This window comes from Dermacentor variabilis, chromosome 2, assembly GCF_050947875.1.
Source record: "Dermacentor variabilis isolate Ectoservices chromosome 2, ASM5094787v1, whole genome shotgun sequence".
NCBI classification, from domain to species: Eukaryota; Metazoa; Arthropoda; class Arachnida; order Ixodida; family Ixodidae; genus Dermacentor; species Dermacentor variabilis.
In genome coordinates, this window is record NC_134569.1 from 18,584,718 (window position 1) to 18,608,061 (window position 23,344).

A 23,344-nucleotide genomic window follows, 5' to 3' on the forward strand; every position below is an offset into this window, starting at 1 on the left:
AAGGTGACAATGGTAACAACCATAGTATCACGTCGATGGCATGATGACTGATTTGCTGTACTTAGTTGGTTGGAATTAAACACTACCTCCACTCACCAGCGATAGGCCAGCCCCATCAAGACAGAATGGAAAGGATCCCACACACATACAACACCAAAAAACACTCCCTCCACCACACATGAGACTAATCCATACAGGAACTGCCACGTTATTTGTGCCTCCAAGCTAACATGCTCCCCAGCCTCGCACTCCTGCACACCACCTATCCTGCACACCACCTATCCTGCCCACACTGATGCCCCTTCTGTGAAGGACTCTCAAACCACATTCCACATGGGAATTCTCCAAACCAGTTGCCCAACCTCCTGCACAAAAGGGTAAAAAATGCATAAAGAGAAAATCAATGGTTGTGATAAGGCGCAATGCTACTTAACAGGCATTATCACTACTATCCACTATTTTCTTGTCCTGTTGTCTGCACTGTTTGCTATGCTATTAACAAGCTAACTAGCACCAATCTTGTACATTCATACATCAATACCAGCTTTCAGCTCCAGATAGAGACAATCTAGTCCCAGCTTGAGAACATTTCTTTTTACCCTTACAACAAGCACATTTTTAGTACTACCATGTTAATGCAGCAATACTAAATTAATACAGAAATGACTCAAAGAAGTAAAAACAATATCTGCAGTCAGCATTGTTAGAGCCACGGACAGCCTAACTCACTGGCAACTTAAATTTAATGCATGTTCAGCCAACTTTATTGCCAGTACAGAGCACTTAAGGAAAGTCAGCAAATGTGAAACGTTGAACACACATACTTCACGTGAAGCCAACAAAAGTAGAACACTTGTTAACTAATGGTGGTCCAAAACAAGGGTGCATGATGGGGCTGCACCAGGGAAGGAAAGGCCTATCAGTGAGGGGTGTTGCTCGCACATTGGAAATGCACTTCTGAGACACATGAGAAACTAAGTCCAAATTTGTATTCACACAGCAGCAATAAACCACAGATAAACATAGCAATCAGTCATGGTCAAACGGGTACTCGAATGGTTCTGGAGCCTCAGGCTCGTCACCCTCGTCACTCTCTGCAGTGGGGCCTCCAGCTGGAAGAGGAGAAGTGCCAACATGAGGGGTAATAAATTCTCAGCAGTAATAAATTAATTTTTTGTCTCTGACATGTCTTGGCTAAGAGCTGTGGCAAGGTAATGCGACTTGTTCACCAAAACCAAAACTGTCATTGCACATTTTCAAATTTAAATTTGTTTGTTCTGAACACTAAAATTTGAACCAAAGAGAATGCTGAATAGCAAAACATTCGCACAAGCCTAGAAAATAACAGGCAACAAGGAAAGAGCAGGGCAAAATTACTATTTTCAGTTCTTTTCTTTTGTTTATTGAGACAACAGCTAGAGCAACCACTATATGGAAGGAAAGGAAAGAAAAATAGTAAAAGTAAGGAAATAATAAAAATAGTAAAAATAGTAAGGAAAGCCTTTTTTCTTTCTTTTTTTGTGCTAGAAAATAATTTTCCACTAAGCGTATGCAACAACTAACGCAACTTTCTTCCCTGGCAACATGAAGAGGCGTGTGCACAGGAGAGTGGTAGTCAAAGCAATTACGGTTGAACTCACTTGTAGCAATATTCAAGTGCCAAGAAAATTCCATTGCTATAACTAAAAATTGTTATACCAGGATTGCATGAAAAAGACAGAAGGAACAAGTACCTAAACATATTAATTACAGAAATAAATACAGTTGAACCCACTTATAGTATTAACGGTTTAACAATACTCCGATGTAACAATGAGCATGTTACCATGTTCAATGGGTAACATACTGCTTATTTCAATGTACTCACCACCAGCACCTCTTTTAGTCTACCCTCCACTCCTCTGAAGTCGGTGCTGCTGGTGCTTTCAATTCGAGTTCCAGAGGGGTGGAAGGGAGACAAAAGAGAGGCGTGCGGTGCTGCATGCACATAACACAGGCAGGTGCAGCGGCTCGTATTTTCTTTTTTCTTTTGACGCAAACACCCAGTGGCCAGATTTGATTGTTATAACCGATAACGTGGCACGGGAATATTGTAGTAAGTGGTTTATTTTATCATACAACATACACAAATTCACGGTGCTGCGGCTGCTCATTCTTATATCCGATATACTATTGTTAAAACCGATACTGTTATAAGTGGGTTCAACTGTACTGTTATTACGTGTGGTGATGTACTACAGATTACATGTGTATATATTGTATTGAACATTCTTTACATGATTGAAAGCACATAAAATTTATGAAACATGTCACAACTTGTCTTTCAGTATGTGCAAAAGCCATGCATGTACAGCAGTTGACTGATACTTTTTTGGGCTTATTTGCTCATTCGACTCTGTAGGACTAATGTAGGAATATAGGGTGTAATGGCTATCGAAAATTCGGATTATGTGCAATGACTTGTTGGATTTTTCACACAAAATTTATGTACACCATGCTGCAAATGTTGCTGTTGTAAAAGGCAAAACTACAGCTGCATTTCTTCTGATAGAGAGGTTTGTCGACTCTCTGAGAATCATCTAATTAAGCATAACAGAAAAGAAATTTTCATTGAGTCAACACCAAATGCAGTAACTTTCAATTGTATGTTGTACAAAAAATTTTCCGGAATCTTACTTTGTAGCAGCATTTGAGGTTTGTAAGCCAGAATTTTTATAAGAGTGACCATTCTGGCTGTCATGCTATCACACTCTAGGGAGATCAAGTCAGCTATAATGTGCAATTAATCACATGCTACAGAGAATGGTCAAGCAGAAAAACATCACAGATTGTCACAAGCCCCTCAGTCGATTTGTAGGGCAAGTAATGTGCAGTCAGGTAAGCTTGCGAATTCTGACCTCTGCTGTATCTTCGTATGACAATCAATCAATTGAATGTTACCAAATGCAAAAAATATGTGACAAGTGAAAAATTAATGCAAGTTTTGTTCATTCCATATTCACATTAACTTTCTTTCTTAAAGTTAGTTTCTTTGGAAAGCTAAATTTTTCAAATGATTTCAGAGCCACCCATAGGTTAAAAAAGTTTGTTTCTGTAACCAAATAAAAGCACACTTTCTGTGCCAAATAACATGTCAACCCTCTGCAGTCATGTGTTGCGCAAGAAATATTGGCTCCTGTGAGATGTTCGGAAGCGGTAACGTTCAGAAACTTATTCCACTATTGAAAATTTCACTCCACAGCTTCTGCATACGAGGACAGCACAGTTTAGTGGCACACATGTCCTATTAGAATGTGCATTATAACATTTTCTTTGCCTACACTTTATGGAAAGAACTCGCACGAGTTTAGTGAATATGAAGATGACTCAGTGCTGAGGATGAATAGATTCCGCCTTGAGGCGACAAGCAAACATTCTTAGTTCAGAGCACTGAAGAAGAAAGTGACAATGAGGATCCCCGAGAAAACGATTCCTGCGATAATTACTCACTACGTGATGCTGACTGGAGAATGTATGCGTATGAGAGCCTCAGGCATAATAAAATTTTCTTGACATTACTCACTATGCATTTGTTCATATAAGAGCTTTCTGCACATCATCCAAAACACTAAAAATAGTTCCTGACCAGAACCACCATACAATGGGAAAATGCTTGTGACTGCAAACATTTAAAGAGGCCTTACCTGAGACAGGCTCTACCAATTCTTCCTCTTCGCTTGACTTTGTGTCTGTCACCATGATAATGCCACCAATAGTGATCTGCAGCAGAAACCGAAAACTTTGTGAGGAAATCAGAATGGCACAGTGCTTATCTACTTGATGGCACAATCCACAAAGTTGCACTTTCAGTCCCAGTAGTCAAATTTCATCATAACAAAAATGGTTACATCGAACCACTGGATATAACAAAATAATCGTAATTTTACGCATTCAAAAGTTAATTTTAAGAAAGCAAAGGTTTTGTATAAATAAACATAAAGAATCCTTTTTAGTTCAGAAATAAGGTTTACTGGTCATTCTTCACCAATTTGTACCACATCTACATCTGGTTGTATGTGACAGTCCTAGTAATTGGTCAAATAAGTGGTTAAAAAATTTTGTGAGCAGTAGGCCACCTGGCAACCCAAGACAGGCCGCAAAACAACAAACAGCCATATCTAATGCCTTTTCTGTCATATTTCTACATGAAGCACCTCAGTGCGAAAATCAGTGCTGAAATTAGATAAAAACTGACATTTTGGTGTGTTTGTCGAAACATCTTTTTTTCTTCAAAAAAATTTGAACCATGTATTGAAGCATGGGAACTTTTATTGAAAAGTAAACCTCTAAGGCAGTCAGGTAAAATTCATTACAATGAATAAATCAATAGTAATTTTTCTAGTAGAAGATAGTCAATTTGGCAAATTTTCATCAATATTTCCAGCTTTTAAACCCCTTTTCCAATCGAATTGGAACCACTGCGTATAGAAGACAAACCTATTTGTTTTACCACATGAGGTTGTGCAGCATTACACACTAATATACCTTTTATATTATTTTTCTTGTTTGTTTGCTTCTAAAGTTCACTCAAGTTTTAATAAGTTCGTTCAATGTTCAAGTTTGTTCAAGTTAAAGTTTGCTCAAGTATGGTCCACATACTTCAGCAAGCTATAGAAGCATGTCATGTGACAAGAAATTTTGTTTTTTCATAAAACATATACTGGGAAATCACTGAGCAAAGTAGCAGATAATGATGATATCTTACAAGAAAATCACAAATGGTCGAGCAACACGCCTGGCACACTGGCATGAAATGATCAACATTGGACTCTTTCTCCCATTCTCCCATTCTCCAGCCAGGGGCATGTGTAGGAGCAATGCATTCTGGCATTGCTCCTACTCTACTCCTTCTCTAGCTGCTAAGGTGCACCTTAGCAGCTAGAGAAGGCGACTTGATGTGTCAAGCCTTGAAGAGAACATGCTTATTTTTTTATGCAAGAGGCCACGTGCTTATGCCTTTACGGAAACGGTGTCATTTACATTGAGAACTTGGCCCCGCAAGATATAGATGGCGCTGAGGCGGCCCATAAATGGCTATTAAATTGCAGTTAGCTTCTTTGAAACTTTTGTTACCATGTTACATGTACCTTGTTAGATCTGCTGTAAAGAGTCTAGTAACAAGTAACGAAAAGTGGCAACTCACATCCTTGATTGGCCGATAGCGTGAGCCTTCAGGCATGGTAAGCACCTTCAGTTGTGGTTTCACTACTCTTGCTGGATTGGAGAGGAGCTCAAAGTTCGGCTCTGGTTTGGCCTTGGCTTCAGGCTTTGCTTCCGCCTTTACTTCAGATTTGGCTTCAGATTTCGTTTCAGACTTGGCTTCAGACTTGGCTTCCGCCTTGGCTTCAGTGCCAGCAGGGGCCTCAGTGCCTTCCTTTTTAGCCTCTTCCGTGCCAGCAGCTGGTGCCTCCTCCTTCTTTACTGCTGCTGTGTTCGTGGCAGGTTCTTCATCCACTTCCATGGTCTCGGGTGTGGCCACAGGTGTTGGCGATTCTTTGCCAGAGCTGTGTGCCTCACGACGGCGTGCCTTGGCTGTGATGGAGAGCACCGCCGTGGTAACCTTCTCGCGCTCCCGCTCCTTCTTCTCCTCCAGTGGTGGTGGGTAGGCAAAGGTTGAGGGTTTGGCCCCCGACCGAATCTGCAGCCGTGGCATGTGCAGCTCCCCCGTCAGGGCAACCAGACAGGTGGGGCTCAGGGCCAGCGACAGGAAGTGTGCCAGAGGGAACCAGTACCTGAACAAAAAAGATGCTCGGCTGCACTCCTTGGCTGGGCATACGTGCCAAGGCAGTTTCAGGAAAAGGAACTAGTATTCTTATTAAAAAAATTGGTTTGTAGCAGCTGACAATAGACAAGGGCAACAGTGAATGCTGCTGCACCTGGTTTTCTTGGTAGTTTTGAAATATTACTCCCATGAATACTTATTTTAAAGGTTTCTTCCTTTATTATGTATCAATTGCTACTGTACTTCAACAGAGCTGAAAAGCATAAGCAAAACAAAAGCGCTGACAGTTTGCACATGTGTAGGAGCATACAGGCAGGTTGTTTTAAACAGAATATCATGTACCAGGCATGCCACTGCTAGAACATTTTTTGAAGCCCCTTTTGGAGAGCATATTTTATATCCAAAGCAGGTAAACTGGGGAAAGTTTGCATTTGCAGCAGGACATTCCAAATCTGGAACAGTGTAATAAAATCAGATCCCAATTTCGCACTGCAATTTTACAGTACATGCATTACTTTCTTTAGGACTAACTCCTTCAGTGTGCTCCATGTTTTGGAACAGACCACGCTCAGCAACTCGCAAATGTAGCACCTTGCAGCTACTGACGCAGCAGTTCCGCCATTGTGAATACTTAAAGAATGAGTTTTCCTGAAGTTCTGTAGAAGACACGATTTGATCTGATAATTATTGTGCTTTGTTTTTGGCTATGTGGGGATGCGCAACTCACGCGCGTCCCCAGATATCTTGTTTTCCCCCATCTCCTGCAATCCCGCTTCGCCGCGTGGCCTGCGTGACGCCCGCAGCGGTCGATGTGGTTGAAGCGCAGCGCGAGAGATGGCGTGAGTGTTGCGCTGCTACCGGCGGGGTTACTTGGGTGCGGGAGCGGAAGGCGCTCGCTCTTGGGGTTCGAGATCAGCAAGCGGTACAGATGTGCCGTGGCGCGCGTGCGCCGACCCATGCTTCTGCAAGACCGTCTCGTGTGGCCGTCTTGGAATGCGCCGCCGTTCGCGTGACAGGACGCGCGAACGACCAGGCGTTGGGATCCAGCATGGGGCGAACATATTCGCTCGCTATGCGGTCGCGGTGAGTCAGACTTCTAGATTTGTCGCGCGCCCATCGGCATGTTTTGTGGATAGCAACTCGGCTAGCAGGCATTGATCTATGAAAGGTGCAATAAATGCCCTTGTGACTGTTTGCACTACTGTACTGTCGTTCCTTTGTCCCAAGAGCACGGGTGTGAGAGGCCCCACAGCTAAAGCTTGATAATTCTAAAATTTTTGCACCTCAAACAAGTTTTATGAAAACCACGTGAAACCAGATTCTCCCCCCACAGTTCTAACCTTTCATAACGGGTAAAAATACATGGAGATGTTCAAAAGATGCGTGTTATTATCTCTGTGCCACCATTCTGGGATGGAGATGAACAATGGAATCTCATAGTCAAAGCTGTGTGCTTATTTGCTGCAAGATTGAACTACAGGTGGCAGCACTACTGCTGCGGATAGGTGATGTGGATAGGTGGCCAACAACATGCATTGAAGTGTACACAGCAGTGTTCTGTAAACGATTTGGCCCAGTTTTCTGATAATAAAAAGTGCTGACTGCAGTTAATTGATCTTATATGGTTGCCCTCGAATGGCTCATTCTTTCACGAAATGCGCATAGTGTTTATATTTACTTGAAAGAAGCGCAAGCAATCATTCAATGGGAGCTGGCACTCAGCCACACAGTCTCTGTTTCTGCACTTTCTTGGTACTTTTTGCATATTTTTTGCTTACGTTTCACCTACGCTGTTAATATTGTTGCGCAAGTTAATTATACATCATTCTCTGTGAGTATGCCTATATTCCAGTACAACGCAAGTAGCAACTTAATGGCCAATTGTACGCATACATCTTCATTTTTTTATTAGCTGTGAAATTCAAACATTTAATGAGTTCAATTAAGCAAGCTAGGCCACTGTGAGTGATAGTACATTAATAGGATCATCAGGTTGCTTCACACGAGATCACCTTTATCGTCCTTGCAGGGTTATGTGCACAACAGCGATGCAACAAAGTTGTAATTATTTGAGAAGCTAAATCACTAGGTTGTTTTATAGATCATCTTCACTATGATCTCATGGGTGCTGTCATGTTTGATCAAGTGGTGATGCATCCACTGCTTGCCTCTGTGTTTATTTTATAATGTACGCCATGATGCACCAGAGCGGCTCGGCAAGGCTCTGTTTCAGCAGATGTCATAGACAGTGACTAGGTGGACAACATGAAGCTTTCTTCACAGCTTCAGAGGGTATGTAAGCGCTTTGAAGCAAGGAACTTACAATGCCAGGAAGCAGCACTACTCTCTTTGTGACTGTGCAATGGAAGATAATCATTATTTCAGATGTCCTGGAGTTCTTTGAAAGTTAATACAGTGCTGGCACATGAGAAAATTTTTATCCTTGAGGAAAGCCATGGATTGTGAAGGGTCAGCAGCGTAGGCAGTTCTTGTGTAGCAACAGTTTGAGAACTTGGCCACACAGATTCATTCAATTCCTCAATATGCCAGTCACTATTTTGCAGCCATCTACCACGTCTTCCCTCTACAATTCCACATTTTGCAACAGGAATGCAACACAGTGCCTAAGCAAGCAACCAGTTGCATTTCTGACAGCTTATCACACAGCAGCAGGGCAGAAGTGGTAATGATTTTGCAATTGCATGCTTTTGCTTGAGGCAATGTGCAGTGCATAAAGCCCCGTTGTTTTGGAAAATAACGACACTCTTAGATATTTGCTACCACACCCTTACCTGTGCTGCTGTGCTTTTTCCTTCTTGCTGTCGCCGCGTGCTGATTGGCTGCGGCGCATGAATAGCCCTATCAGCTGACCCTTACATCAAGACGACGTCATGGAACTTGCTTTAGCTATTCTTACTTTTTTCAGGCCGCCATTCACCTGTCCTGTGTTGATTGTGCTGCCATGGCATACATGCATTTTGCAAGTGAGCTTCATTTGCTGGAAGAATGCTTGGCTGCTGCACTTTTCAATGCAGCAGCAGGCAGAAAAAAGAACTAACATTGTTAACAATCGCCAGAAGAAAACAGGACATTGTGCAGTGAAAACAATGGCTACACACCGGAAGAAAAGACTTCGCACCTTCGAAAAACACCGTTATTTGCAAGGCAAGTATTGTAGTTCTCTTAATACTTGCAGGCAAAGTTGCATGAAGATTTTTATAATATCTGCAAGCCAGAGTGTGTTAAATTCATCCCAGTGAAGCAGTGCACTGCACATTTAGAGCGTGTAAAACATGTCGCGAACTTATTTTTTATAACTGTTTGCACGTCACAATACAGTGCATTTTCTTTTCGTGTTTGCAACATTTTAAGCTATACTATATCCTTTACAATGTTGTGCCTGTGGCTCAGCATTCGCTTAAATAATTATGCATCTTGCAAGCCGATATTAAAACAGGTTAGTCATAAATAAAAGTTATACTTTGTGTGTGTGTCTAAAAATGTTTCCAGTGAGTAGTTCGTGTTTTTGCGTGCATTTTTGTGCAAAAAATGAAGATCTCCACAAAAGCTTATTGGTCGGCTCTTTTATAACAGTGCAGTGAGCTTTCATGTATGGTGTTAGTTCACTAGGCACGCTGCAATGCGCACATTTTTAGCACAAGTTAAATTTCGTGTTCATTACAATTGTACTGGCATGCCCTTGGAGGCTGCTTTTATCGCAAGATTATGTTAACTAAAATTTCAGGTCACTATAACTACTTCGAGGCTAATGTCCAAGATTATTTTTTTTTAATGAATAGCATACCAGTCGCAAATGCTTAATCATGCCTGCAAATATTTGAACCATCTTTTTCATTATTCAATACTCGCATTCATTCATTCATTCATTCATTCATTCATTCATTCATTCATTCATTCATTCTTTATTTACATCATATTTTACAAAATACGAAAGCCTTACTGGACCCATAGCCATTGGCTAGTCCCGGGTCCATAGTGAACTTAGGCTATAAAACGCAGCACGCGAGCACACAAAAGCAGCAGACATATTACATAATAGTGATATAAACATAGATAACTCAGACACGAATGTAAATATAACTCAGCGTTCTTTTATCCTCAACGCGCACGAGCAACAAAACAGACATAATACTTAATGACATTGACATTCACAACTTGAGCAATTGACATGTACAACTTAGACAGGAATCTAAATTTAAAGAAGTTTCCGTTTATCGACAGTATTTTTCAAGAAAGTATTTTCTCACAGCAGACCTAAAGTTACGGGCTTCTTTTATATGTATTGGCAAAGAATTCCAAATAAGTACGCCGTTAAATTCCACGAGCCTTTTCCCGTACAGATTTTGACATGGGGGCAAGTTAAAAAAACTCTGATTACTTGCAGCTCTTGTATTTCGCAACGGGATTTTAAACAAGGTAATTGGAAGTGGATTATTGTTTTCGATAATACTATGAATTACCTCAGCGATTTTCAATTCATACAATGCCTGCACTGGCAACACATGCAATGAGCTATACAAGTACGTACTGGATTGTGTACACCTAGATGAGGTAATAATTCTTAATGCGCGTTTTTGCAGACGGAATACAGGCTCAAGGTAAGTTAGAAAGGTGTTTCCCCATGAGTCAATGCAATACGATATGTGGCTCTGAATGAAGGAGAAGTACAGAATGCGTAGGACAGGATATCCGAAACATTCACGAGCCTTAAGAAGAATATAACATCCGTAAGCAAGCTTAGAACAAAGGTGTTTAATGTGAGTTTTTCAGTACATGTCTGAATCAAAGAAAATGCCTAAATATTTGTAGGAGACAACTTGTTGTAGTTTATTGCCACGTAATGATATGTCCAGTATTTCAGTATTGAGCTTTTTCTTCCTGGAATGAAAAACTATATACTTAGTCTTAGTAAGATTAAGGGTCAGTTCATTGGACGTGAACCACTTAAAAACATTATCTAATTCTGCATTTATTTTATCCTGTATATCGGGCAGACTGTCTCCAGTAAATAGAAGAGCGGTGTCGTCAGCATACATCAAAGCCTGTGAATGCCTAAGCGTTGCAGGGAAATCATTTATGTAGTGAGAAAAGCATGGGCCCAAGAACGGAACCCTGTGGCACACCAGTTAGTACAGTTTGTAAAGTAGACGTATAATTTTTAAGTATTACTTGCTGTTTGCGGTTACTAAGGTAGCTTCGAAGCAGGTTCAGGATTTTGCCCCTAAACCCTAGATTGTTAATCTTGTTCAGTAATATCTGATGGTCAACTGTATCGAAGGCCTTTTTTATGTCGAGATAGACAACGACCGCAATTTTATTCTGCTGGAGAGCCGTATTAAGTAGGTGGGTCAGGGTGAAAACAGCGGAGGAAGTTGATTTCTGAGGTCAGAAACCGTGTTGGTGGGGGCTCAGTATATTGTATTTGGATATGAATTTGTTTATGTGCACAGAGAGTATCTTTTCAAACACTGTGTTGATCACGCTAGTAATAGAAATCAGCCGATAACTTGATGGACTAGAGCGATCTCCGTCCTTATAAATTGGAATTACTTTTGCTATTTTAAATTCTGAGGGATATGTTTCGGAATCAAGGGAATGATTAAATAGGTGAAGGAGGGGACCCGCTAATATGTCAATGTTGTCCTTAATTAGCTTAACAGTTATTTGGTCAAGCCCAGCTGCCTTAGTTCTTAGCCCATTAACAACTGCTATTATTTCATCCACTGTGATATCCTCAATTACCATAGTATTCACCACTGATTGGATAGGCTGCGTACATTCGGTGACTTGAGGAAGTTGGTTTGCTAGTTTCAAACCAACTTCCTAGAAGCTCAACAGTTTCGTAGAGATAAGTATTAGAAATTCTGGAAGACCGGCAGCGAATGGCTTGAATAAAAAAAAATACACATAAGGAATGGTTTCCTCTCAAATGAAATAATGTTAAGTTCTTATACAGAAACTTGAGAATGTTGCCCAATTTTTCGTACGAATGCTGTAGATGCTCACCTTTCTGTCTGTGATGTTCTGAACGAAAAACAAGAACAAAATCACTTAATAGCTACTTAAATGTAGGCTGGCATCCACCATGCACTAAGCAGTCAGCAATACGAAAGAAAATTGCTTAATTGGTGTGCTTTATTCACGACTTGTCACAAAATGTGAGCTACACACATTGCATTTGGCCCCATATTTCTGGCAAAATGTATGTGTTGCATGCTGTTAGTTTATTGTGAAGCAATGTAAGCAAAGTTCAAGCACGTGCATTGCCTCCTTTATTCACTCTTCACAAAAGCCCAGAATGTGTCTCGCGTAGTGGCACTAGCCCAAGTGCTTTCAGTGCACTTGATAGAGGCGGATTTCCTTTAGGAAACCATCACATATATTCCTGCTTATCTTTCTCAAGCTTTTTTAGAGCCACGCATATGAAAGGATAGCATTACTTGTCTGCACTGCTTAAATTTTCTGCATACCGCACTCCATTCCACCATGGATGGCCAAAGTGGCATTGACATGGAGAGCAAGTCTCTGAAATATAGCTCGATAGCCACATTTTAAAGCACTTCTGCTAGTTTATCTCGGTGCCTTTCTTGCAAATATTTCTCATCACAACCCGTCGGAAGTTGTAGGGAGCACCTGCTCCCATTTCCTCCAGCGTACTCGCGACGTCCCGTTCGCATGTGGCGGACGCGTCGATCCGGCGTAGACACGGGAGAGAGGCACTACGCGCCCTCCCATTCTCCGTCGCTCTTGTGACGCGCGTACCCCTTCTCCCCCCCCCGACTCGCGGGAAAAGGAGATGTATCCGGCAGGTGAGGAGCAACTCCCCTCGCAAAAGGTAAAAAGGCATAAAAGTGTGCCACCACGGGAGACCCTCTCTCTCTGACACTCAACTCCTAAGCTGCCAGACTGGATCACCTGCCGCAACCCATGAGTGATATCGTTTGCCTGACTACCCCAGGCAACGAGGCAAACCTATTTATTACTTATTACAGAGAGGACTTCCCTCTGCCAGTGTTATTTATTGCTGGTAGCAATAAACATTGTTACAGTAGACACTGTTGGTTGCCTTATTCATTTGAACCCGACGTAGCCGCAATTCCCGCGCTACGGGTTGGGGAGTATTACGAAGCGACTCTGAGGCTAGATCCGGAGCTTGCCTTCACCCCTAGCTGCACGCAGAGTGGAACCCCCACACAGTTTACCATGGTCATAGTACCAATGTCATTAGGCGATGAATTTCCCTTTATAATGCTTCAAATGGCTGAAACAACCATGCGCGTTGATTCTTCTGTGGCACCCGGCGGCTGCTGGCAGGAAAACCGTGACGTGTGCAGCGCGCCGACCCGTGGGAGAGTGAAATTTAAGGAGAATTGAGGAGGAAAGTCTGCATGCGAAGGTGAGTGTCGCTACTTTCTAGAGTGGAGGGGCCTTAGCAGTGCGCCGCCACAATCGCCATCTCGTTCTTCTCAAGCAAACTACTCTGCAAAAAGGGCCTATTGCAATTAATAGTGGCAATCCACCTTTTTTATTTCATAAGCCTGTGCTTTACTTTCCTTTCGAAACGTTTTCAGTATGCCGGGGCCTTCACCAGTTGATTTGTGTACCTGCGCCCACATTGAGTGCATGTCAGTTGTGCATACTGCGGATTGCAAATAGCTTCTTCAATGGCTTCTTCGGGGAAGCATGTCATTCCTGGAAGCCATGTAGCATTCACCAACTACTGGGTGAGCAGGCCTGAGTGCACTGCTGTGCAAACAGGGCGGCTGATAAAGGCCCTCTGAGTAATCTCTGCAGTGCCAAAGCAGTTCTCAGTTGCAAGTGCCAAGCTTTCCAACTCTTTGTGGCAGCAGCACGTACTATGGCTCACAATGCTCCACGCTCTTGCCTCCTTTAGTAGATGCCTGTGAAATTGCGCATGCTACCAGCACAATAGGCCTGCCCTCAGTTGTGAACAAGCGTCACGCGGTGGCATTCACGACCGATACTGTCATCAATGGCATCGGGTGGTACCAACAGCTGGTGACCCAATGCACGGTGTTTATGTGGTCGGTACAGTCGAACCCGCCTACATCGAACCTATTTAAATCGAATTAATCTATATATAGAACATTTTCTGGTCACGGTATAGACCTTTCATCGGGCGAGAAGGATAGGGTGTGCGGCGAGCCTTTCCTTCTCTCTGGCTTGGGCGATCCAGCGCGGCGCTGCTTGAAAGTATTGCTGTCGCGTGCTGTGGAACGATTTCGTAATGTTTTAGATCGTACTTTGTGAAATTTACACCATGTCCGTTCATATAAGGTCGTCAGAGAAGCCTTTCAGTGCATCGATAACTGCAGTAGGCAGAAATATGTCTTCGGGGCGCAAAAATGTGACGCGCATAATCAGCCGCAGTGTGTGCATATGTTGTGAACTATTTTGCTTATGTCGGTTTTAATTCAACAAAGAAAGCTGGTGTCTCTGTATTACGAACATTAAATGGTAAATCAGCTCACTGTCTGATAACTTGGCGTAGGGAGTAAAACATAAAACATAAGAGCGCATGCTGGTGCACGGCCAACCTAAGGCAACCACGAAATGTCTAAGCGGCAGGCGCTATCAAATATTTGTGATACACCGGCACTGTTCTCATGCAGTTCAAGTCTAGTAGGCTTGAAATTACTATATGTATACGCTAGCCTCCTGCATGAGGCCAATGGCTCTGCTCAACAGAGCGATGACTGCGGTTGGTGAACCAGCACGATACATATATAAGCTGTGTGCTTCGGCATTGTCTTTTTGACCTGTATACAGCCATAGTATATGAGCATGATCGCATAAAAATTCGCCACAAATCAAATAATCATATCTCAAACTCTAGGGTCAGCTTAGATTCGAGAATTTAAAAAAATGCGCCAGTTTTTCATTGAACATGCTAAATATGGTGCATAGCTAGCGCCATCTAGAAAAGTCGGTATCGCAGCCGCTACTAGCCGTGCCAGTAGCCAACCGTACACAAGCGAGGTCGCCATTTTGACCTGTGTTGTGTCGGCCGTATCAGTGTGCGGCATGGTGTTATCGCGATGGCACCAAGCAGGAGATGCCACTTCAGTGCCGCTTTCAAGCGAGAAGTTGTGATAGCTGCAGAGGCATCGTCGAACCTTCAAGCCAGGCGGGACTTCGGCGTCGATGAGAAAAACGTCCGTCGTTGGAGGGGACAACGACAGCAGCTTTTTGCATGCACCACAACGAGGATGGCATTTAGCGGACCAAAGAAAGGCCGTCACCACGAAGTGGAGACAGTTTTGGCCGACTTTGTTCGAACGCAGAGAGCAGCTGCCCTTCCAGTGACAACAGAAAGGCTCCAAGAGAAAGCAAGGGAACTTTCAAGGGAGCGAGGCCTAACGCCAAAGGATTTCAAAGCCAGCCGGGGCTGGCTTCAGAAATTCATGAAGCGCTTTGGCTTCAGCCTCCGACGTCACACTTCAATCACCCAGAAGCTGATAGCTTTTCAGCGCTATGTGCTGCGAAAGAGAGAAGTGGCAGGCTACAACATTGGGCAAATCGACAACACCGACCAGATGGCTGTGTATTGTGATATGCCAGTGGCGTACACCATGAATGAAAAGGGTGCCAAAAAGGTGAAGGTGCGCTCTGCGGCTTACGAGAAGCAGCGCGCAACTGTGATGCTGTGCTGCACAGCTGATGGACATAAACTCCCGCCTTATATGATATTTAAAAGGAAGACACTGCCTGCTCAAGAAACTTTTCCAAGGAATGTCATTGTGCGGGCAAATGAGAACGGGTGGATGATGGGTGCGATGGTGGAAGAGTGGGTTAAGATTGTGTGGCAACGGCGTCCAGGAGCCCTTTTGACAAAGAACTCGCTCCTGGTCGTTGACTCTTACCGTGGGCACTTGACCGACAATGTGAAGGCTGTGCTCGCCCAAGCGAACATGAACCTCGCTGTCATACCGGGCAGCATGACGGGCCAGTTGCAGCCACTTGATGTCTGCATCAACAAACCTTTCAAAGATCGTCTGCGGAAATATTACACGGGCTAGTTGACTGACGAAGACTACATGCTAACGGAAACAGGCCGCATCAAACGTGCATTGCTATCACAGCTGGCGGGCTGGGTAGCTGCAGCGTGAGACGACATCCCAGGCTAACGCCGCAATACGCCCTCGCATAGTCACGCCGCACAACGTTTATAGATGTATAACCGCTGATGCTGTATGCTTGGACCATGCACTTTATATAACCAAGATACCTGTAATCTAGCACCTACCACAGCTTGGGACGCTCGCACATTTTGTAAACGGCCACGTTGCTTGAGAAGCTTGATTTAGACTGTAAGGTATGCTGCTATTACTAGCCAAAACTATTTTATTCATGGGTGGAAACCTCATCCATCAAACCAAGTAGTCACGCAATGCAACCTACAGTGAACAGTTTGAACGCTTGTCAAAGTATAACAGCACACCTCTTATCGTAGCAGAATGGTACCCACGCTGTTATGATTGTCGCATGTGTTTTATTTCTCCTAACCCGCAGCTTAGAACTAGAGGATAATACTGCAGTAAGGTCACATTAGTGAATGGAACATTCAGAAATACACAAATGATCTCAGAGGCTGATTGTAGGCTCAAATATATGCGCGCGCACATCGCGCTGCATGCTCCGTCCGCCTCAATGCCAGCAGAAAGTCCGGCCATACCGACTTAAACCACTTCAGTAAGTCTCACAGAACTGTTTAGCATGTAGAAGATGCACGTCATGCTAAATAGAGCGCGTGAGCGCGAAAACAAACACCAGAAACTATCGCCAACGTATACCTGCCATGCAAAACGGAGCCCTCGCCCAAGCCAGCATGCCGACTGCCCATAGATGGCACCACTGCGTAGCACTATGGTGGCGCCCATAGTTACAATGAGTATATATAGCAAACATTATGCTCACATCGAACAAATATAGCAGCGACTCCCGATATATTGAACGCCAACGCGGCACTATCTGAGAGTAGAAAAGAGAAAGGGAAGGGCAGCTGGTTTTCCGCTCATGCGGCAGGCATCTAGTAAAGGAGGCAACGTAGAGACCACCCAATTAAAGATGCTCCACACCAACAGAACGGGAATGTTGAGTTTTTGCCAAGAGTGGTCAGTGGCAAACAAACTGCACCTCTATGCCCAACGTGCATGGGTACTCACCAAAACTGCGTGAAGACAAGCATGCCTACAACAGCAGCCATGTTCACATGACCGGTGCGAGAAGTCAGCGCAACGGTGACATTGCGGCCACCCGCATCCAGGATGCCCTGGGCCAGAATGGCACCTAGCTTGGCCATCACATCATCGTGCTTGTCACTCACAACCTGCACACAAACACAGCAGGGGGTAAATAGTCTGCTGTAGCACATTGCTGGCAGGATGCACTGATTGGATAGAGGAGCAAGGAGACACAGCACAAGCAAAAATTGATAGCATTACCCTTCAGTTTGGAAGTGGCACACTAGACCGAGATCTGTTGGTCTGAAGGCACAACACGCTCTTAGTGAGCACTACAACTACATGCAACAAGAAAATCTCAGTGATCTCCCTTGGATTGTACAGAATATTTCTATCAACCAGAACTCATCTCTCTCACACAAACCTAAAAACACAACATAAAAGTATGTATCCATTGATAATGGACAACACATTTTATACGTTGCTTCGTAATTGGTTCGAACTAACGATGAAGGGTCATAAGAACAGAAAATTACATGGACCATTAGAGAGTACAGCCCCAGGGATGCGTGGCCATAGCGAAAGCGAGGCACACTATGTGAGCGGCCGCAAGCAAGCTCAGTCGTGCACACATGTCAGAAAAACGAAACATGCGAGAAATTTGTAGTAATCAAAAGTTAAATCTCTAGCTTAAGCTCTATGAGTCCTCGTGCACTTCACAAAAAGAGAGAGAGAGAGAGAGAGAGAGAGAGAGCACCCACGGCAGTATCGCCGCTTTGCAAATGCCCGCCTGCAAACGCCCACCTGCAAACAAAGTAATTGCATGCCATGAGATAGCTACGTGGGCGAGCATCTTGCAGTATAAGGAACAGGGTAGAAATCAGTTTTCCGGATGCCCTTAACTGGAAACAACAGGCGTGAGAGTTCGAATCACAAAGTGTGCAAGCATGGGCATGAGCATGTGGCACTGAGCTAGGTGAAGTGGAAATGCTCCCTAACTACCACGATGGCAGACAACATAAATGAAGCAAAAAATTAAGTTTTGACGGAAGCCGAGGGGCTGCAGCACAATACAAATTTTTTCTAGAAGTTACGGAAGGTTGCACCATCTCTGCAGCAACGTCAAGTGTTCCAAAAAGGCATATTTTCTCATACATTTAGTTGCAGAAGTACATGTATGGCAGTTGTAAATGTAAGCACGAAAAGTTGCTGCAGCTGTCACTGTAATGGGGCTATAATGCACTGGACAAACCCTTCGAGGGCATGAGAATGAATTGAGCATCACTTCTGTCAACAAAGTAGCAATGTGTTTACCTTGTGGTAGAGCTGTCGGAAGTCCTTGACTTTTGGGCAGGTAGCCTCTGTTTGCTGGATAAGGATTAGTGCAGAGGCAATCAATGCCCCCTGGCGGACATAGTTGACGGGATCGTTGGTCATTGGCTCCAGCAGGGACAGGGCTTCCTGCAAGGTCTTCAGGTTAAATCTACGGCCCCACAAGTGTCCCCGAGCACAAAACCCCACCTTGTTGCCAGTGCCAGCACATGAGATGCCAAGTGCCATGGCTGATCCATAGCGCACATTGGGGTTGTAGCTTTCCGAGAGAAGGGACACAACGCCAGGGCACTGTTCAGGTGTCCTAAAACCACAAGCTGACTTTGTTACAAGTCCAGGACATGGCAAACACGTTGAACAGCAATTTTCGAAGTGTAAATATCTACCTACTTTTGAAGCACTTTGGTGGAAAATAATTCTGATTTTAGAGCAGATAAACATTCATACTACTGCAGCAGTTTAACTGAAACATGGCTACATCCAGCAAAACCTAGAGCAATAACCTTATAGAGCATCATTAAAAAGAAACATAGGTCAAGGGGTTTAACAGGCACTAAATGCATTTTTGCTGCTTTTCATGCGATAAGGGGGGATATGGGTTATTGAGATAACTTTGGTATTTCTTGATCAAATCTGATAAACCTACATATGCTCATTCAGTTTTGTGTTTATTTTAAGTATCCAATTATATTTTGCATATACATAGTAGTTGCAAAGATAATCAATAACTGCGTTCTATTGCTTGTTGAAACAATTAAAATTTACCTGCTAAAGATTCAGGTTGTGGCGAGTTTACCCTGCACGTCCACCAAATATTATGGGGAAGAATATTTACAGGGGATATATATAACAGAGCGAATGCAGGCAGGGCTATACCACTGAATGATGTCAGTGTCACCTCATCTTCCTCTTCTCATAATGTCTTTCTATAATGGCACAAACTACTACATAATATTAAGTCCAGGCAGTGGAAGCACTGCCTCGGTGCATTTTAGTGTGTAGAATTAGGGTTCGAATCATAAGGTTTCGGTGGGGAAACATGTACGATGTCAGTCACTGGTGGATCAGAGGAATGCTTCGAAGTCAATGGTGAGATCTCGTATGTTAGTTCAGACCCGGTAAGGCCCGACATAGGGTGGCAGCAATTTCTGGCACAGGCCAACACAATGTGAAGGCAGCCATTGCAGGACAAGGGACCCAGGGCAGAAGCTAACATCCCAATGGCAATAGTATAAAGAAGCTTTTGGGTCATCTGAGACACCTCAAGTCAATCGCAGGAAATGCAATGCACCATGGCCGTGCAAATGATGGCATCGTGAGAGTAGAAAGTATTGGAGTTGGCATCGGGAAGGAGCAGGGAGTTGAGAGGCAGGAGCAGGTCAAGGCCATATAGCAGATAAAAGGGAGAGTAGCCAGTGACATTGTGGCAAGATGAATTGTAGGCAAATGTAACAAACACCAAGGTGCAGTCCCAATTCCTGTGGTCATCAAAGACGCACATGGACAGCATGTCTGTGAGTGTGCAGTTGAGGCGCTCAGTAAGTCCCTTTCTCTGGGGATGGTAAAATGTGGTGAATTTGTGAGATGTAGAGCAAGAGCGGAGAAGGTCGTTGACAACTTTTGAAAGAAATCAAGGGCCCCAATCAGTGAGTAGCTGACGAGGAGCGCCATGGTGCACGATCACTTCATGAAGAAGGAAATTGGCGACATCAGTTGTACAGCTAGTTGGAAGTGCTCGTTTAATGGCATAATGCGTGGCATAGTCTGTTGCAAAGGTGACCCACTTATTATCCAAGGATGACGTTGGAAAGGGCCAAGAAGGTCCAAGCCAATGCGGAAAAAAGCTTCACTTGGGATGTGTATTGGCTGAAGGTACCCAGCGGGAAGCAAAGGAGGCTTCTTGCGGCATTGACAGAGCTCGCAAGCCGCAACATAGCGTCGAATTGAGCGGTATAGCCCAGGCCAGAAGAAGCGTCTGCGGACACGACCGTAAGTGTGAGAGACATCCAAATGGCCAGCGGTTGGTACAGTATGCAACTGCGCAAGTACAGTGGAGCATAGATGGTGGGGGACAACAAGGAGCAGTTCACCATCGGGCTGCATGTTGCGCTGGTATAATGTGTCATCTGGCAGTAGGAACAGGCGGAGGAAACAATGGTGTTTTTCGGAGTTGAGGCGCTCAATAAGAGATCGTAAAGACAGGTCCCAACACTGTTTGACGGCATCGTTGAGGAAATCAGTAATTGACAAAATGCAGGCAGCGGCTTGAAGTTCTTTTGCACCAGGTAGATCGACCGGATAGCGGGGAGGCATTCAGCATCCTGACAGCCACCCAGATTTATAGGACACAGAGAAGGTGGACTCTTGAAAATGTAAAGCCCAGCATCCAATGCGGTTTGTGGGGTCTTTGCATGAGGACAGCCGACACAAAGTGTGGTGAAGGAAAAAGGTCGGCTGAACAGATGAGGGCGGAACTTAGCAATGGCCTAAACGAGAGCAAGGCACTCGCGTTCGGTTATTGAATAATTTCACTCTGATGCTGAGACAAGGCGGCTAGTGTAAGCAATTATGCGATTTACAAGCCATTGATGTTGTGACAAGATAACGCCAATGCTGTGGCCACTTGCATCAATGCGAACTTCTGGGTAGGCAGATGCATCAAAATGACCCAAAATGACCCAAATGGGTGGAGTTATGAGGCAAGCAGTAAGCGCTGAAAATGCCTCAGCTTTTTCACCTCCCCAACAGAAACTGGTGCCCTTTTTGAGGAGACTGGTGAGAAGACAAGCAATGTCGGCAAAGTTCTTTATGAAGCATCGAAAGTATGAACACAGCCTAAGGAAACTTTGGACATCAGCGGACAAATGACGAGGTGGAAACTCACTGAGAGCAAATATTTTGTCAGGGTCAGGCTGTATACCGACAGCGTCGACCAAGTGCCCGAGTACTCGTATTTGATGACAGCTGAAATGGCATTTGGTGGGCAAATGGGTGGGCAAGGCAGCAGCAATACAGGCCAGATGTTCAAACGTCGTCTCTTCTTCACGCAGCTTTTCACCAGCTTGGCAGCTTTCCCGGAGTATACTACGAAGGCCTTCCTGGATGCATCACCGCTCACATGTCATCACGCTCTGATGTTCCCGCATGGGCGCGATCACTGCCCTATCTCTGCCCTGGAAGATAGTCATGGTCTGTTCACCACTGCATTTGACAAGATACTGACCTCTGCCACCGGTGACGCCAGCCTGGATGGCGCACTAATACGAGTCACGACGCTGGCTCCGTTCAGTATAAAAGCCACGCCGCAGCTTCATCGCTTCAGTGGGCAAGGCAGCAGCAATACAGGCCAGATGTTCAAACGTTGTCTCTTCTTCACGCAGGTATGTTACCTTAAGAACGCCTATTGTATTCAATCTGACAACCGCTTCTTATTGCTGATGCCTTGCCCACACGAATGTCTTTCTGCATGTATTTCTGTATGTGCTGATCATGTTTATTGCATGAGCAGCCTCCTACTGAGTGGCGATATTGAAACAAACCCGGGCCCTACAAAACGCTCTGCCACTCAAACAGATGATTCTGGCTCTATGGTATCCGAAATGTTCGCTCAGCTTCTTGCCGGGCAAAATAAGATAACAAAGGATATAGCAGACATGCGAAAATCGATCGACATTCAATTTGAGGCCATTGAAAAACGCATAGTTGATCTTGAGCAGCAGGCACCCACGTTTAGCACAGCACACTACGATAACCTACAGAGCCAAATTCAGAAAATGTCATCCACTATTAACACACTTTCTTCCCAAAAATATGATTTAGAAAATCGCTTGCGTCGCAACAACCTTATTCTTTATGGTCTAACAGAATCTGAGCATGACACTAATGAGTCGCTGCAATAGCAAGTTAAGAATTTTTTTACTGACGTACTAAAGCTTGATTTTCCTCAAATTGAGCGATTGCATAGGCTTGGTAGACCTAGAGGTGGGAGACCTCGTCCCATCATTATGAAGCTCCTGGATTTTCATGAAAAGATTAGTGCTCTAAAGAATGGCTATAAGCTAAAAGGGTCTCAGTGGCGCTTATCCGAAGATTTTTTTTCAAACGTGCGCTCCATCCATAAAAAACTATGGGATGCTACAGCACAATTCCGTAACAATGGTTCAGTGGTACACCTCACGTACGACCATGCATTTGTTGATAATCAGCTCTACAATTGGGATGTTGTTTCCAACTCTCTTGTAAAAGCTCCTGATCGCACCACTCACCATCATTTACCGCTCTCCCAGGGGAACAATCCTTGACTTAACGAGCAGGATAAACTTTGTATATTAAATCTTAACGCAAGAAGCCTATCTAACAAATATTTAAGCTTTTCCTCTTTGGTGGCATCGCATTCCCCGCATGTTATCGGTGTTACTGAGAACTGGTTGCATAGCGACATCTTTGACTGCGAAGTAACTCCCCCAGGATATACCGTCATAAGAGTAGACAGGAAAACGGGCAGAGGCGGAGGCGTTGCCTTGTTTTTGCATTCTGACCTAGTTTTCTGTACTACAATCCCCACTTGAAATCGAGACGATGTGGTGTAAGGTGCGCATTAATAAAACAAATATAATCATTGGTGTGTTTTATTGACCTCCCAGACATGCCTCAAATGAAATAACGATCCTTAACACGTTCATTCAAGAGCGCGGTTTTGGCTCTTCAAATTTAATCTGCATGGGGGGTTTCAATGTACCTAACGTCTCGTGGGCTTCATTATCATTAACTGGTGATAATGTCCCTCTTTCTAGAGAGTTGCTTGAATTTTCACTATCCCTTGGATTGAAACAAGTTGTATCTAACCCTACTAGAGAGTCCTCCATACTAGATTTGATTTTTCTAAATGCACCGCTCTTTACATGTGGCTTTGAGTGTGAGATTACGGACGGTATTTCCGATCACAAAGCTGTTATTGCTACTATTAATCTTTCAGTTTCAAGGCGCCATTATGAATATACCAGTTTTTACGATGATAATCATGCAG

The 23,344-nt window shown here is 44.0% G+C and overlaps 1 protein-coding gene across 1 annotated transcript in view; it reads right to left on the reverse strand.

Annotated features, from left to right (window-relative positions):
* Positions 1–969: 969 nt before the first annotated feature.
* Positions 970–23,344, reverse strand: part of Rpn2 (Regulatory particle non-ATPase 2) — an 87,968-nt gene continuing 65,593 nt past the window's right edge. Inside the window, exons 20-25 of the mRNA XM_075679806.1 lie at positions 18,508–18,622; positions 18,301–18,447; positions 16,969–17,132; positions 5,183–5,771; positions 3,684–3,759; positions 970–1,112 (exon numbers count right to left, since the gene is read on the reverse strand). Of these exons, the coding sequence (XP_075535921.1) occupies positions 1,030–1,112; positions 3,684–3,759; positions 5,183–5,771; positions 16,969–17,132; positions 18,301–18,447; positions 18,508–18,622 (1,174 nt within the window). The 3' untranslated portion in view covers positions 970–1,029. The remainder of the gene's footprint in view (positions 1,113–3,683; positions 3,760–5,182; positions 5,772–16,968; positions 17,133–18,300; positions 18,448–18,507; positions 18,623–23,344) is intronic.